This window comes from Lonchura striata, chromosome 4, assembly GCF_046129695.1.
Source record: "Lonchura striata isolate bLonStr1 chromosome 4, bLonStr1.mat, whole genome shotgun sequence".
NCBI lineage: Eukaryota > Metazoa > Chordata > Aves > Passeriformes > Estrildidae > Lonchura > Lonchura striata.
Genome location: NC_134606.1, coordinates 12,766,401 through 12,781,319, shown reverse-complemented (window position 1 = coordinate 12,781,319; position 14,919 = coordinate 12,766,401). Strand labels below are relative to the sequence as shown.

The following is a 14,919-nucleotide window of genomic DNA, read 5'->3' as shown; positions in this document are numbered from 1 at the left end:
TACAGTTTGGGTTTAGGGTTTCTTTTCACTTGATGAGATCATAAATTCCCATTCAGCACATCCTCTCTGAAAAATAATTTGTACTCAGAGATTTGCCTAATTAATGGATAAAATAAAGCAGTAAAAGGGTTTCCTTCTTTTTTCTTTAGAGCTATAGTTCTAACCATACTCTAAGAATGGTGTTAAACATCTTCTCTATCTGCTAAGAGCATCAAAGAATGCTCCTAAGAGTACTCTTAGGGCTGCACATTTCAGAAAATAAAAAGATCTGAAAGGGAAGCTGATTCACTTTACATGCTAGGAAAAGGAGGGGACGTGAAGATGTGGCACATACTCAAAATACAAATGGAAGCCTCATTGCCTCCCATGGCAGTAAGCACAGCATGAGCCTGGCACAAGAGCTGCCATTGGACAGGACACTAACAATCATGGACATTGATTATCTGAGTGCTCATACTCAAATTAATGAGCACAAAGTGCTGCTGGCTGAGAAATAACCACAGAGATGTCCTGGTCTGAATCCCCACACTGCTGTGAGCCAGTGCAAGTTACTTTGGGACCAGCTGTGTGGATCATTGCAGTATCTGGAGAAACTCAATTGCTTATCATTATGTGGAAGTAAGATGTGTTAAACAGAGGAGATTTTTAAGCAGCTTTTCTTCCTTTGTGCTTCACTGATATGCTGGGGTTAATGTAGAGAGAGCAATATTTTAAAAAAATTTAAAAAGCACAGAAGAATTGTCTATGTTTATTTAATTTACTTATAACTCACTTAAAGAATCTCCTTCTTAATTCATTAACCCTAACCTGAAGGGCTCCTTATTCTTTCCATGTCTCTTTGCACTAAATCTCACTCCTATTAAAGAACAAGGTGCCCTTTGCATGAAATTTAACATTAACAAAAAGCTTCTTCAGATGAGGTTGACCAACATAGAAAATTAGAGATATTTTCATTATTCACCTTTTTTCCTGGCTTGTGCATCATAGCATGTATTTGCAAGTTAATGACTTTCCTGTCTTTTTAACCTGGATAGATAGGTTTATCTTCCTGGAGTTAAATGTAAAATCAATTAAGTGATCAGAAGCAAGGTATGCCCCACAGTTAGGGAAGGAACTCAGAATTTTTTAAGACCAGCATAAGTCAGAAAATCTGTCTTATACTTTTCTCTCCCGATCAAAGAAAAAACACTCTCAGACAGTCACAATTATCAACCTTTACTATACCAGTGAAAATGTACATGAGACTGTGATGCACTGACCATATTAGGGACTTCCCAAAACAGAAAAGAGAAGCTCTAGAGACTTGAATTCTCTCCAGCTAACTTCAAACATCAGCTTCATCACCTTGATCTGCTTCTGTAATCAATGGGAAAAAGAGAAATTCCAGAGGACAGCTACCACAGCTGTGAGCAGGACCATAGGTGTCCTGCTTACTGCACAGTGACCAGAAAGAAACTACTTTTTAAACCCAAAGTACATGAATCATGTACCCAAAGGTAGTCTGGACAAAAATTAGTCTAAGTATGAACTTTTGTCCCAGTCTGGACAAAACTGGGTCTAAGAAACTCAGTTCTAGTAAGTTGTTGAGCACCTGCCAATTTGGATTTTAAAGGTTTATTCTAGATTTAGTGTATGGATGAGAAACAACAGTAAAAAGAAAAGTTTATTTCATGTATGCTCATGATGCTTGAAGAATCACTTACATCATACTGTAAGTGTGATTATTTTACATTCCTTCCAGAAGAATTGGGTTTTGTGTGGACATTGAATTTTTAAAGAAAATTTTTGTAGGAATGAAATTATCTTTCAATTTAAACTGAAAACAGCTTTCTGTCCTTGTTTAAAATGACAGAGAAACAATAAGCCTAATTTGTTTTGCACTACATTCTTCACATTACTATTCAGATTTTTGCTTCATCTTTTGGGTTTGGAGGGCTTGCAAAATATCTTGCATGCCAATTAAGAGGGTAAGTCTGAAATGAGCTTGTAAAGATTTGACAGAGTGAAAATGTGTTTTAGTCCATCTTGTTTAATTTATTTTAACATTTTAGAAATGCCACCAATTAAGAAATAAGGTACATCATACTAAGAGGAATGTCTGAACATGTTAGTAGGCATCTACATGTGACTGAAAGCATCATCCATCAGCACAGTGTTAAATTAACAGTGTTAAATTAACTATTTTATTAACAGAAAATAAGAGAAGCTGCTTGAGTGAAACCTTTTGAGTAGCTGGCTTTATCCACCAGGATTATACTGGAGTGGAGGAGATTCTCTGGAAGCTGGTTGAAGAGTGTTTGTATATTTCTAACAAAACCAAAATAAGATGAACATTTATTTCAGTAGCAGTGAAACATTTTCCTTTATGGTGAAGTCAGGAAGAGGGAAGGGATAATAGGAAATTTGTCCAATTCTAGTGAGTAAACTAATCAGGTGTATGCATGCAAGGAAGCACTGATCTGCCTTTTCTAGGTTACATACCAGGAAAATTATGGGGTTTGTATAGCTCAGAGGAAAACCTCATTCATGCCTAAATAAATGAAAAGGAAAAGCACTATTTTAAGCCCCTCAACCCATGCAGGGTACCAAACACACAGAGATACACATACACAATCAGTGCAGTGTCTAAGGTTACACACAGCAAAAAAACATACCTATTCTTAACATCAGTATGTGATTTTTATTCATTCAATGAATCATGCTGAAGATTAAATTTGTTCTGATTGAAGCTTAATGGTAACTGCTGCAATTTGGATGTTTTTTTGCTTCATAAAACTGAAGAAAACCACAAAATTGTCTCTAAAATATTACAGTGTTTGAAGTTAAAAATAGAGAGAGTTTGCAATAATTTGTTGTAATCTATCACAAGTTTGATTGTGGAACCTTGGGTTTCAAAAAAGCATAAGTCCAAACCTGGAATAGTTTTCTTTCATTAGCTTCTGTTATCCCAGCACAATTTTATTGCTCTGTGCTCTAATTATTTGGGTTATTTGATCAGGTGAAATCCTTGTTTAGTAGTTAGCTATTAGCATTGGTAGCTACTTTTTTAAAAAACCTTCCACTAAATGAAGAAGTGTGAACCTCAAATAATGAGGTTGTGAAAAGAGGGAAGAGAAACAGAGGAAATTCTCCATTGTCTCCAGAGACTAACCTCTGCTCAAATTCTGTTCTTCAAGCTCCTTTAATTGTATGTAGTTTAGAAAGCCAGTTAGCTGCTGCAATGAAAAGATTGCAGAATCACAGGATTGTTTAGTTTGAGAGTGACATCTTCAGTTCACCTGATGCAAACCTTCAGCTCAAGCAGAGTCACCTAAGACAGGTTTCCCAGTTGGGATTTTAGTATCTCCTCAAAGGAAGACTCCAGAGCCTCTCTGAGCAACCTGTCCAACATACGTTTGACAATCCTCTCAGAAGTATTTCCTTGTGTTTACACGGGATTCATGTGTTTTAATTTGTGCTCATTACCTCTTGTCCTGTCACAGGCCACCACAGAGAAGAGTCTGTCTCCCTCTTCTTCATTTCTGCCCATCAGCTATTTGTACACATTTATGAGATCCCACCTAAACCTTCTCTTCTCCAGCGTGAGCAGTCTCTGCTCTCCCAGCCTTTCCTCATATGAAAAGTGCTCCAGTCCCTAATTCATCTTTTTGGCCCTGCACCTTACTCTTCATGGACTGGGGAGCCAAGAATGGGATGCAGTATTCCAGGTCAGCCTTGGCTTTCCTAACCCTATCTCTGCAAGATCAGATAACAACTCTATGTTCCTCCTGGATCACCCACACCTACTTCCACCTCTTGTGGAAGCACACTTATTTTGTACACTTATACAATTATTTTTACTCTCTGAGTTCAGTTAGGATGTCCTTGCTCATCCATGCAGGCTTCCTTCTTCTTGATTTTCTACTTATCAGAGTGAACCATGTCAAGCACTGGGACATGCTTCCCCAGAAAGTGGGAGAGTAACCATCCCTGGAGGTGTTCAAAAGACATGTAGATGTGGGTTTAAGGAGATGGTTTACTGGTAGACTTGATAGTCCTGGGTTAATGGTGGGACTTCATCTTGCAGGTGTTTTCCAAAGGATTCTGTTATTCCATAATTTATGAATATATCAAGCTTTGTAAGTTACAGACTGAGATCTTGACCTGCATCTTGAATGGGGTACAAGTTTTCAGTCCATTATTCCCCACAAGATTTTTTCTCACCCACAAAGTTCTCAAGTACCTATTTTCCTAGGTGGGCTGTTTCCTATATTGGTCGTGGGGCCCTTGTTTGTGTGAGCAGTTTCCCTGAGTTTGTCACACAAGCTGTCTATTGTCTGCTTTAATTGGAAGTGTTTGAGACAAGCTGGGGACAAGAGAAACTCGTTGGCACTGTAGACATAATTGCTACTGCTGTAGTGCCACGTGCATATGAAGTGCTATAAATTGGCAGTGATAATAACACAAAGTGATAATGAAGAACTTGGTGAACATTCGCCAAGTCACAGCACATCTCCAACACAGCTGAATAGAGTTTAGAGGCTGCATTCAGATGAGAGTATCAACAAATCCCAAGTGCCTTCTATATATGTTCTAATTCACACAAACAGAATAGAGCTCTCATGTATAATTTTATTTAAAGACTTTATTTAAAGTCTATTTTAAAGACTATAAATTAGAACAGAAGATAGTGGAGACTTTTCTTTATTCCATTAACAAAAGATATATGAAAGATAAAACACTTGGAAAATAATTGATGAAGAGTGAAGCTGTCTTTGGTCTCAGAGAGTAAAACTGAGTGAGGCTGGAGAAATCTGCCATGCTTTTCATGATAGCTGAACAATTAAAACAAGCTTTGAGGATATTGCATCCAAGTCTGCTAAAAATCCCAAACAAATAGACTGAGAAATGAGACTATTTTGCATTCATTTGCAAGTCTTACTTTATCATTGGTCTAATAATATTTGAGAAAACACAGATTTTATCATGAGACTGTGCCATTAAGTCTACAAGTATAGGAGCAAATGAGCCAGAAAAGTAATTAATTTTCTCCTGAAAAACAAATTATGAGAAAACACTTTTAGAGATCAGCCTTTTGCAAAAACTGAGCTCTTAATATGTGAGACTAAAAATGTTTCCAGAGTCACAGTAATTGATAGCAGTGCAGTTTTTTCCTGTTTGATTGTTCGTAGTGCACCAAAAATTCATCCTATTTGAAATTTTCTAGGCCGTAAGTGTTCATGAAAGTTTCAACTAATATTACTTATTTTCTAAAAATTTACCTACTGCAATGGTCTTCCTCGGAATAATTCATCCAGTCCTTTTCTACAAGATCTGAGCAAGTATTATTGTTCTTGGGTTACAGAGAAGAGCAGGGACATGACACTGCTGAGCTGAGGGAGGGAATTCATTTCAGCCATTACCCAAAGGTGTGGTGGTGATGACATGAAGATGGAGAAAAACTCATGTACACTGAAAGGATGAGTGACACAAGTTACATAGGTCAGCAAGAGGAATCCTAGCTGAATATAAGTAAAATGTCTCTTCAAGATGAAATGAATGGCTGGAACATGCTTCCCTGAGAGCCTGTGGAATTCTCATCCTTGGAGATTTTCAAAACTGCCCTGGATAAGGTCCCAGGAAACCTGACCTAGTTTGAAATTAGCCCTGCTTTGAGGAGGTTGGAATTTGGAATTCCTGACATCTGAAGAGCTTTTCCATCCAAAATAATCCTGTGTGTCTATTTTAATGTTCAGTGAACAGTACTTAATCACAGTGTAAAAGAGCTCACATGACTGTGGGCCATATGCAAACAGTGTATCTAAGCTCTTTAGTCCCTGCCTAAAAGGAACAGAAACCAGTAAGAATTCTTTCTCATTTAGTAGATGTCCACATACAATTAATCATATGGTTTCTCTATGATATCACCATGATGAAAGACAAACAAAATAACATATCTTCATAGAATGGTTAGGGTTGGGAGGGACTTTAATGATCATCTACTTCCAATGGACAAGAACACCTCCCACTAGACCAGGCTGCTCAAAGCCCCATCCAACCTGGCCTTGGACACTTCCATGAGTGGGCCATCCTCAGCTTCTGTGGGCTGTTCCAGTGCCTCTGAGTAAAGAATTTCTTCTTAACACCAAATCTAAACCTGCCCTTTTTCACAATTCACAGTTATTACCATAACCCACATCTCAAATGACCTCTTACTCCCCTAGCATTTGGAAAAGCAGAGGCAGAAATAAAGAAGGTTCTTTTAGGTGGAGCAAAACATTGGTTGGTTAGAACCAGGTGAAAGACTGAAAGAAAATGTCCTCTAAAACAAACCATCTCAAATGATCAGGAAAGATCACAAAGAACTTAAAGGCTTCAAAGCAGCATTGATCAATAACTGTAACTTGTGCATGCAAAAATATAGTAATGAGGTTTATTTCATCAGCTGAAAGCAAAGTGCGTAGTAAAAGAGCAACCAACAGGTATTTAGTGTTTTGCTTTTTCATGTTTAACTCATTACCACTCGCTGCCTGCCCATGGTGTGGTCATGTAACTTGTGCATCCCAACTGAGCCAAATGCTGACAGTGTATATGGGAATGACCATAAAATCACAGAGTGGCCTGGGTTGCAAGGGACCTGCCTAAAACTTCATCTAGTTCCAGCTGCCCTTGACAGGGATGCCTTTCACTAAACTAGGTTGCTCAGAACCTCACCAGACCTGGCGTTGAACTCTTTGTGGGTAGGGGCATCCACAACTTTTCTGGGAAACCTGTTCCAGGACCTCTTACTTTACCCTCACAGAAATGAATTTCTTCCTAATATCTAAACTAAACCTGTCTTTAGTTTTAAAGCCATTCCTTGTCTTGTCCCTACATGCTTTCTTTCTTGTAGGCTCCCTTCAAGTATTGGAAGGCCTCAGTTAGGTCATGCCAAAGACTTTTCTTTTCCAGGCTGAACAATCCCAATCCTCTCTGCATTTCCTTGAAGAAGAGGGGCTCCATCCCTCTGATCATCTTGGTGGCCTCCTCTGGACTTGCTGCAGCAGGTCCCTGTCCTTCCCGTGCTGGAGGCCCCAGAGCTGATGCAGCCCTGCAGGTGGGGTCTGAGCAGAGCAGAGCAGAGGGGCAAAATCCCCTCCCTGGCCCTGCTGCCCATGCTGCTCTGGATGCAGCCCAGAATACATTTGGCTTTCTGGGCTGTGAGTGCACATTACAAGCTCATGTTCAGATGATGAACAGCTCTTTTCCAGATCAAAGAGGTTTTGTGATTTTCTCAACCTCCTCGAGGGAGAAAATTTTCTTCTACGTGAGGATAAATACTAAACTGTCTCTAATTAATAATCCTTGCCTGTATGGGAGCTAATGGTAAATATTTACTATGCTAATAAGTCTGTTACTATCTTTGTTAGAACAAATTCTAGTCATCTTTCAACTTAATTTCAGGCTATTTTTTATTTAGGCATTTTTCTTACTGGTTTTATTTGGTAACTTCCGTACTAAATAGAATTTCAGAAGGTATAAGCATGAACAACCTAATTCCTTATAGAGGAAAGTCTCTGTTCTCAAAAGTTTTCTTAGAGAATATAGAAAGACATTTTCATACCTTTGTAAAGAAAATAGGAAGAATAAAGGAAGTAATTGTTCTTTGTTTTTAATAACATTTGTAGAAATTACCTGTGTATTTCTGAGTTTGGAAATGGGCGTATTTCCTTTTTTTCCCAACAATTTACTTCTATTAAAGACTTAGCAAGCACAAATCTCAAATTCCAATAACTAATATTTATCCATATTCCAAAATAACAAAGAAATCTATAGAAATGTAAACAAAACAGACATTATGAAGGAACATTTCCAACATTACTTCAAAATACTTGCATATTTGTGCATAGAAAGTTAATAAATCTTGAGGCTTCGTCTCTTGAGGCTTGTCCTTGGCTGGCAGAACACACAAACTTTCAACAAAAAACATTAATTTGGTTAGTTTGGACACTTCATGTTATGAAAAAAGTAATTCAAAGGTAAGTATTTGCTATTTGCAGTCACAGTGGGTGTAACAGTTTTCAGCACACCTTCTCAGAACAGGGAAGTTTTTAATGATTTGATGTTTGACTGATGAAAGTTGCTATTTTTGGCACCTATATTATATCCTAGACTTATACCACCTTATATTATGTCTGTATTTTTTCCATTATACCCATACAAAAGAGCTCTGGACTGTTATTTTTCTTCTCTGGTTAACTGTTCTTTGGTAAATGTCAAATTATTCAGGTCTTTAAGTGACCTGCTCTCTTTCAGTGCAGCAAATCTTGGTTAAGCCTGTTGCTGCTTTACAGTGGGTGAGGAGTATTCTATAACATAGTCACACAAATTGGACTTGTAAGAAAAAAAAGCAAGGTAGCCATAACAAGAAATGGCATCTACATCTACACTGGGAAAATCTACAGTTACTAGTGGGGGGCTTATGTCAATGAAAAAATTACCATGTCCCTTTAATGTTACCACAGGAAAAGTGGAAAAGGATCCTTCTTTAGTTCTGCAGTTAGGAGACACCAAGGATTTGTCATATTCAATGGAAAGCAGATGTGTTATCTGAATGTATGAACTGTTCATATCTTGCTTTAACTGATTACCTCAAGATAATGAAGTTAGTTTTAGTCTTAATGATGGAATTGTTCTAATCTGTTTCTAAGCTTTAATTTAAATCATATGTAAAATATCCATCACTATGTCATTTTCCCCAGGTAATTCACATGAAACAAGATATATGAATACTGGGTGCCGCAACTGGAAGGATTTCAATGAAAAATTACCCCAGTTAACTAAAAAGAAGGAATTAAAGGGAGGGAAATTATCTTAATAATTCATCTGTAATTGTTTTGATGATGACAGAGTTACAAAAAATAGATAAAAATATTATATAAATACAAAAATTAGATATTATTAAAACAAATATACATATATAAATGTGGAAACAGATACAACCTATTCTAAAAGTACTTTGTTTAAATGTATTTCCATTGTGTTCAATAATAATCTATCTTCCAGTCTGCAGATAATCAAAAATTAAATTCCCTATTTGCTATGGGCTTTATTATTTTATCTTAATTTGGAGAAAGGTGATTATAATGCATTCAAACTTTTCTTTGACCAATTGAAAGCAGAGGCTGGGTCTATATTTAGAGCAATTTTCCTATAACTGGAGAATGACACTACTTAAGAAACAAACAATAGCTATTACTTCAAGTCATTTGCTCTTTCATTTCAAGGAAGATTAAAATGTTGGTTTTAGGGTAACTAATAATGTATTATTAGTATTCAATATAAATTGATTAATATTCAACATAAGTTACAATGTGTCAATTCATTTGGGAGGTATTTTTCAGCTACCTGGTTAACATAAAAACCCAAACAACCCCTAAGTTTATTTCAAAAACAAATCAACCCTTTTCTATGTTATTTCCCTTTGAGTAGATAAGAAGCTTACAAAAATAAAATTACAGTGTTTTCTCAAAAACTAATCTCCACTGGTCTGACTTGCCACCATCCCCTCCCCAGCCAGCAGCAACATTTTCAAAGATTCCTTTCTCCCATGGTCAATATTTGACTTGTCTATTTCAATTCTTTGACCAATATATCAAAAGCTTTTTTTTCTTAAAATACTGCACTAGAAAAAAAAAAAAATAAAGGTAATATTTCATTTCTTATGTAAAGACAGAATACTGGATTTGTGTGAGGCAAAGGACTAGATTGCTTGTGCCCATGACAAACCAAACTTGTCTAAGCTGGTACAAAAAGTCCTGCTAGTCCTTAAAAGAGGGTAGGAGGAAAACATTTGTTACCCAGCTGCACAGCAGGAACTGGAGAAACTCCTGCTCTGCATTCAGTAACTTAGAAATTGATAGCTGCAAGATCTGCTCAGTGGAGTGCCTGTCAGCTCCAGAGACCTTCTGCTGTTTGCCATGCCCAAGCTGTCCTCTAGGTCAAAGACACATAGATTCACTAGGATGAATTTCTTTACCCTCCAGTCTTGGAGTGGTCTTAATCACACTGTGGTGGGATCCAGAGAGAGAACCAAACCTGTGAAGGTTTGACCCAACTGGATCAACTGTGTGGGGAAGACACCATTATCCATGAGAATGGGTGTAAGAGTCGCATAACAATGTGAGTCAGGTGTGAGAGAATTTAGAGGGGGTGAAAAATCTACTGATATGCTAAACATGTCCATGCACATGTTCCTTCAAACTGTGCCTATACAGCTTTTGTCTTAACTAAAGCAGTATACACAACACTTCTGGCAGGGTTAGCAGAGTTATCAGAGACACATATCAGTACAAAAGAAAAATAATAACTCTGAGTGCAAGAGCAGAACGTCAGAGAGCTTCACAACCACTGTGTCTTGGTGTACATCATTCTACCTTCAACAGATGTTGAAACTGACTTGTGTTCCCTCCACAGGTGATAAAGGATCACAGAATCATAGAAAAGAAGGTTGAAGGATCTCAAGGGTCATCTGCTCCAACCTTTCTTAGGAAATCATAATCTAGTCAAGATGGCCCAGACAAATCTGAGAAGTGTCCTGTGTGTGAAGGCTGCTTAGTGCAAACATTAGCCATTCTTCTGAATGTCTCCCAGTTTAGTTTTGGTGTTGCTGGGGGTATTTTTGGTTTTGTTGAGGGTTCTGTTTATTTGGGTTTTTTGTTTGGGTTCAAAGTATTTCATTCTAGAGGTACAGCCACTGGAATGCCTTGTAGCTCTGTCCTTAGGGATTGCACTTCATGTGTTTACCTGAGAGGCAAGTCACAGTAGCAGGAGATTGATTCAGTAGCAGATCTGACAGCCCCTGGACAAAACCCATCTGTTGTCATCCCAGCCTGGATTCCCAGAGGTGCCCTGAGAGTCCCAGGGCAGTGAATGGGTGCAGGTTGGTTGAGCCCTGTAGGAAAGCTTTGTTTGATCACTTTTTAAATAATTAATAATTACAAATGCCAAAAGCTTGCCTGCAGATGGCAAAGGACCACCATTCCCCACTCACAAGCACAGAAAACCAGAGTACATCAGCCTAAAAATCATGTTCCACCAAGTGTTAGCATTTATCTGGATGTGAACAAGTTTGCACATTCCATGGATGGTTCTCATGGGTCTTTTGTCGAGACTGATCATTCGCCTTGAAATATACTCATAAATTTAAAAAAAGGGGAATAATCACTGGATTTAAATGCAAGTTCACAGCAGTCACTCTTTACCCTGCTTTCACACTCTGCCCAAAAAAATAACTAAGGACATTTGCATCTCAAAACTAGAGGTGCATCAGTACCAGTTTTACTGACATATGTCTTTAAACACCAAGAGTCCTCTTTAGTCCCAGACAAGACACAATATTTCACTTACCATTTAAGTACAGTTTTCAATTTGCAATTTTGTTTCAAAAATTATTTTAATAATACAAAAAAGAAAGAAAAAAATTCTGCACCTTACTCAAGTGGTAACTGAAGGGAAAAATTAACACTTTTCAGAGGATGGCGAGGCACTGGAGCAGGTTGCCCAGAGCAACTCTGGCTGCCCTGTCCTTGGAAGTGTTCAAGGCCAGGTTGGATGGGCTGTGAGCAACCTGGTCTAATGTGTGCAAGGTGTCCCTACACATGGCAGGGGGGTTGGAAGCAGATGATTTTTAAGACACCTTCCAACCAAAACCATTCTATGATGATGATTTTACCACCATTCAGTGCTGTAATTTCTTCACCTAAAATAACAGTGTCAAAAAAGAAAAAAAATCTTAAATGCAACTACACATTTAAGCTTTGTTTCTGCAATTGCTCCAGGCTCAGTAATGGAGTAATGGAGAAGTTTGAATATATTTGAAGCCTTCTGTTTTGTTATCCTGTTTATATGTTTGTGTGTTACAAAATTCTGCCTCTCTAGAGGTGAGCAGACGCCATGTGCCACCTACTTTGCCATTTTGTTTCAGAGATTTGACTTATTGAGAAGTAAGCTTAATGCAAATAAAATGACTTTCCCCTCCTGGCATTTGGCAGTCACACGGAAATGCAACAGAGGAGCAGAATATGAGAGAAAGTCACTTCTTAGAACTGTGTTCAGAAAGAATAACAAGCATAAAATTCAGAATGAACCATCTGTGACAACCTCTAAGCAGTGCCTCATTTTAGTAAGTGCAAGCCTGGGAATGAAAGTGAAACTCTACGTAACTGTCAATTAAAATAATCTAATATAGACCTTTCTGCCTCTGGAAGGAGGGTGTGCACAGATTTTCTGGAAGCCCTCACTTTTTCATTTTCTTGGCATAAATTTTATAGCTCAGGAGAACAGAATCACATCTGTAGCCAACATGTATTACACACCTCATGGGAGGAAAGGTGCTGGAAGAAGCACTATCATTGTGGATCACCTCTCAGTAGCCCATGTATATCTGGTATAAGATAATATAACTTCACATCAAAATTAATTCTAAAACAATTTCTAAGAAAATAGCGATTTCACATGAGAAATAAGGTATTTACCATTCCCCATTTGGGAAAACTGTATCTTATACAGTTGCATTTAGAAACAAAATCCAGAGAGTTTCTATTGGTTCACTCAGACCACAAAAAATGGCAGCATAGCCAAGGTAAGTAGAAACACATGGAAATTCCTGCTTGCCCAAACACTATATATGTGTATATTTATACTGTACATTGACTGGCTACACCTTTGGATTTACAGGGTTTAAATCACATCAAAATTTGGTCCTCAGAGTGCTCAGCAGGCAGTTCTGGGAAAGGGTCCAGAAGAATACAGTCAGTAACCATGAAGACTCTGTCATTTTACAAGATATAGGTTGCTGACTGAAAAAAACATGCATTGTTAGGCAGTAAAATTGCAGTTTTAGTCCCTATTGAATTTGGACCTACGCTGCAAGCTGTAAAAAATACTCAGCTAATAGAACATTGTGTATATTTATTGAATCCTGAAAATACCCCTGAGACAGCAGCTCTCAATGCTGCCAGGATACTTTCCATAAGCACTGAACAAGAGTTGTATGTGTGTAAATACCAAGTGTGCTTCAAGGCCTTTCATTTTATTGGTACTACTTTGTAAGCTATTTTGTCACCTGAATGAGTATACGGTTATTTAAGAATGTAAAAATCTTAAAGGCATTTTAAATTCAGTTTTATCAACATTCAGGTGTTAATCCATGTTTAAAATAAGACAGGAGTACGGATGTAGCTCAAGCTCTGCTTGCCTTCCTGTTCTGTTTTCAGTTGGGATAAATTAGTTTTCTTCTTACTAGAACAGCTCTGTGTTTTGGATTTGGGATGGGAATAATGTTGATAACACTCTGATGTTCTGGCTGCTCAGTAGTGCTCACCCTACATCAGGGACTTTTCAGTGGCTCGTGTCTGCCAGTGAGGAGCTGCACAAGGAGCTGGGAGGGAGCACAGCTGGGACAGCTGATCCAAACTGTCCAGAGGGATATTCTACACCATAAAGTATCATGCTCATATAAACTGGGGGATTTGGAAGGGAAGGGCTGATTGCAGCTGGGGGGCAGGCTTGACATCGATCAGGGGGTGGTGAGCACTGGTGCTGTGCATCATTTATTCTTCTTGGGTTTTACTTCTTTCTCTCCTTTTCATTACAATTATTACTGGTCTTATCATTAGTACTATTATTATACTTACCTTTTTTTTCGATTACTAAACTATTCTTATCTTAACCTACAACTTTTTACTTTTTCCTGACTTACCTCCCAACTCTCTGGGGAAAAGAGGAGTGAGAGAGCATCTGCATGGTACTTAGCTGTCACTGGGGTTAAAGCATGACACTTAAACATTCAGAGTCCCACCACAATCGAAGCCTGTTTGCAGGACTGGATCTCAGCAGTGAGAATGCCTTTCTGTGCATGAGCAAATCAGGGACTTACCAGGATCTCCTTAATGAGAGCCACCCCACCCCAAGGCAGAGCTGTGACTACATCGTCTGCCCTGAGATCTCAGCTCTAACTCTTTCTTCCAGGTATTCCTTTCAAGATGAAGAAGACATGTTCATGGTGGTTGATCTCTTGCTTGGAGGTGACCTGCGTTACCATTTGCAGCAGAACGTGCACTTCAATGAGGGAACTGTGAAACTGTACATTTGTGAGCTGGCACTTTCCTTGGATTATTTGCAGAGATACCACATCATTCACAGGTGAGTGAATTTCATTTGAGGACTGACCTGCTTGCTTTTGGCAGGGCAGAGGAACTTTATAATATATCTGATTTTATAGTTCTGTTTATTCAAGACCCGTGTAAAGTTCCCATTGCTATTCAAGAGTGGAATTTGAGTCCGAAAGGTTTTCTTTCTAAGTGCTTTCTTTCAGTCCACAGCCATTCAGTAGCCTCTTATCCTTCTCATACTGCCCTTTTCTATTTCTGATCTCATATGTACATTTTTCACGATGGTCTTCAAACATTAAATACAACCCATAATAGCATCCTGATTACTTTTAATTTATTTTTAATTCTCCAGTGCCCCAATGTTACTGAACACAAAAATGTTGTAATTCAGTACCAGAGCTTCCCACAACAACATCAGGGAGCATTTATAGAAATGTTGTAATCCAGTACCAGAACTTCTCACAATAAGGTCAGGGAACAGTTATAGAACCTAAAGCTGAGAATAATTTGTTTACTGGCAGCATCTGCACAAAGGTCAGGAGGAAGAGAGGTGGGGAAGTAGGAATAATAGTGAAAATCAATTGGAACAATGATAGATGCTGCATCCTTTTGGTACTTTCTATATTACAGCAATCTGTTAGGTTTTCTGCCATACAGAAGCAAAGATAGTATTCATTTTGAAAAATGTGTCAGGAATCAGGGTCTGTTTTCCTTAAACATTTTGGCATTTAACTGAAGCAGAAGGGATAACTTCTATTTTTATGTCAATATAGTAGCTATGAAATTA

General features: G+C 38.1%; 1 protein-coding gene across 2 annotated transcripts in view; it reads left to right on the top strand.

Moving 5' to 3' along the window:
- STK32B (serine/threonine kinase 32B) overlaps positions 1 to 14,919 on the top strand; it is a 157,318-nt gene that overhangs the window by 71,633 nt on the left and 70,766 nt on the right. For both annotated transcript variants that reach the window (XM_031504578.2, XM_077782762.1), the window contains one exon: positions 13,990 to 14,163. In XM_031504578.2, coding sequence (XP_031360438.1) covers positions 13,990 to 14,163 — 174 coding nt within the window. The remainder of the gene's footprint in view (positions 1 to 13,989; positions 14,164 to 14,919) is intronic.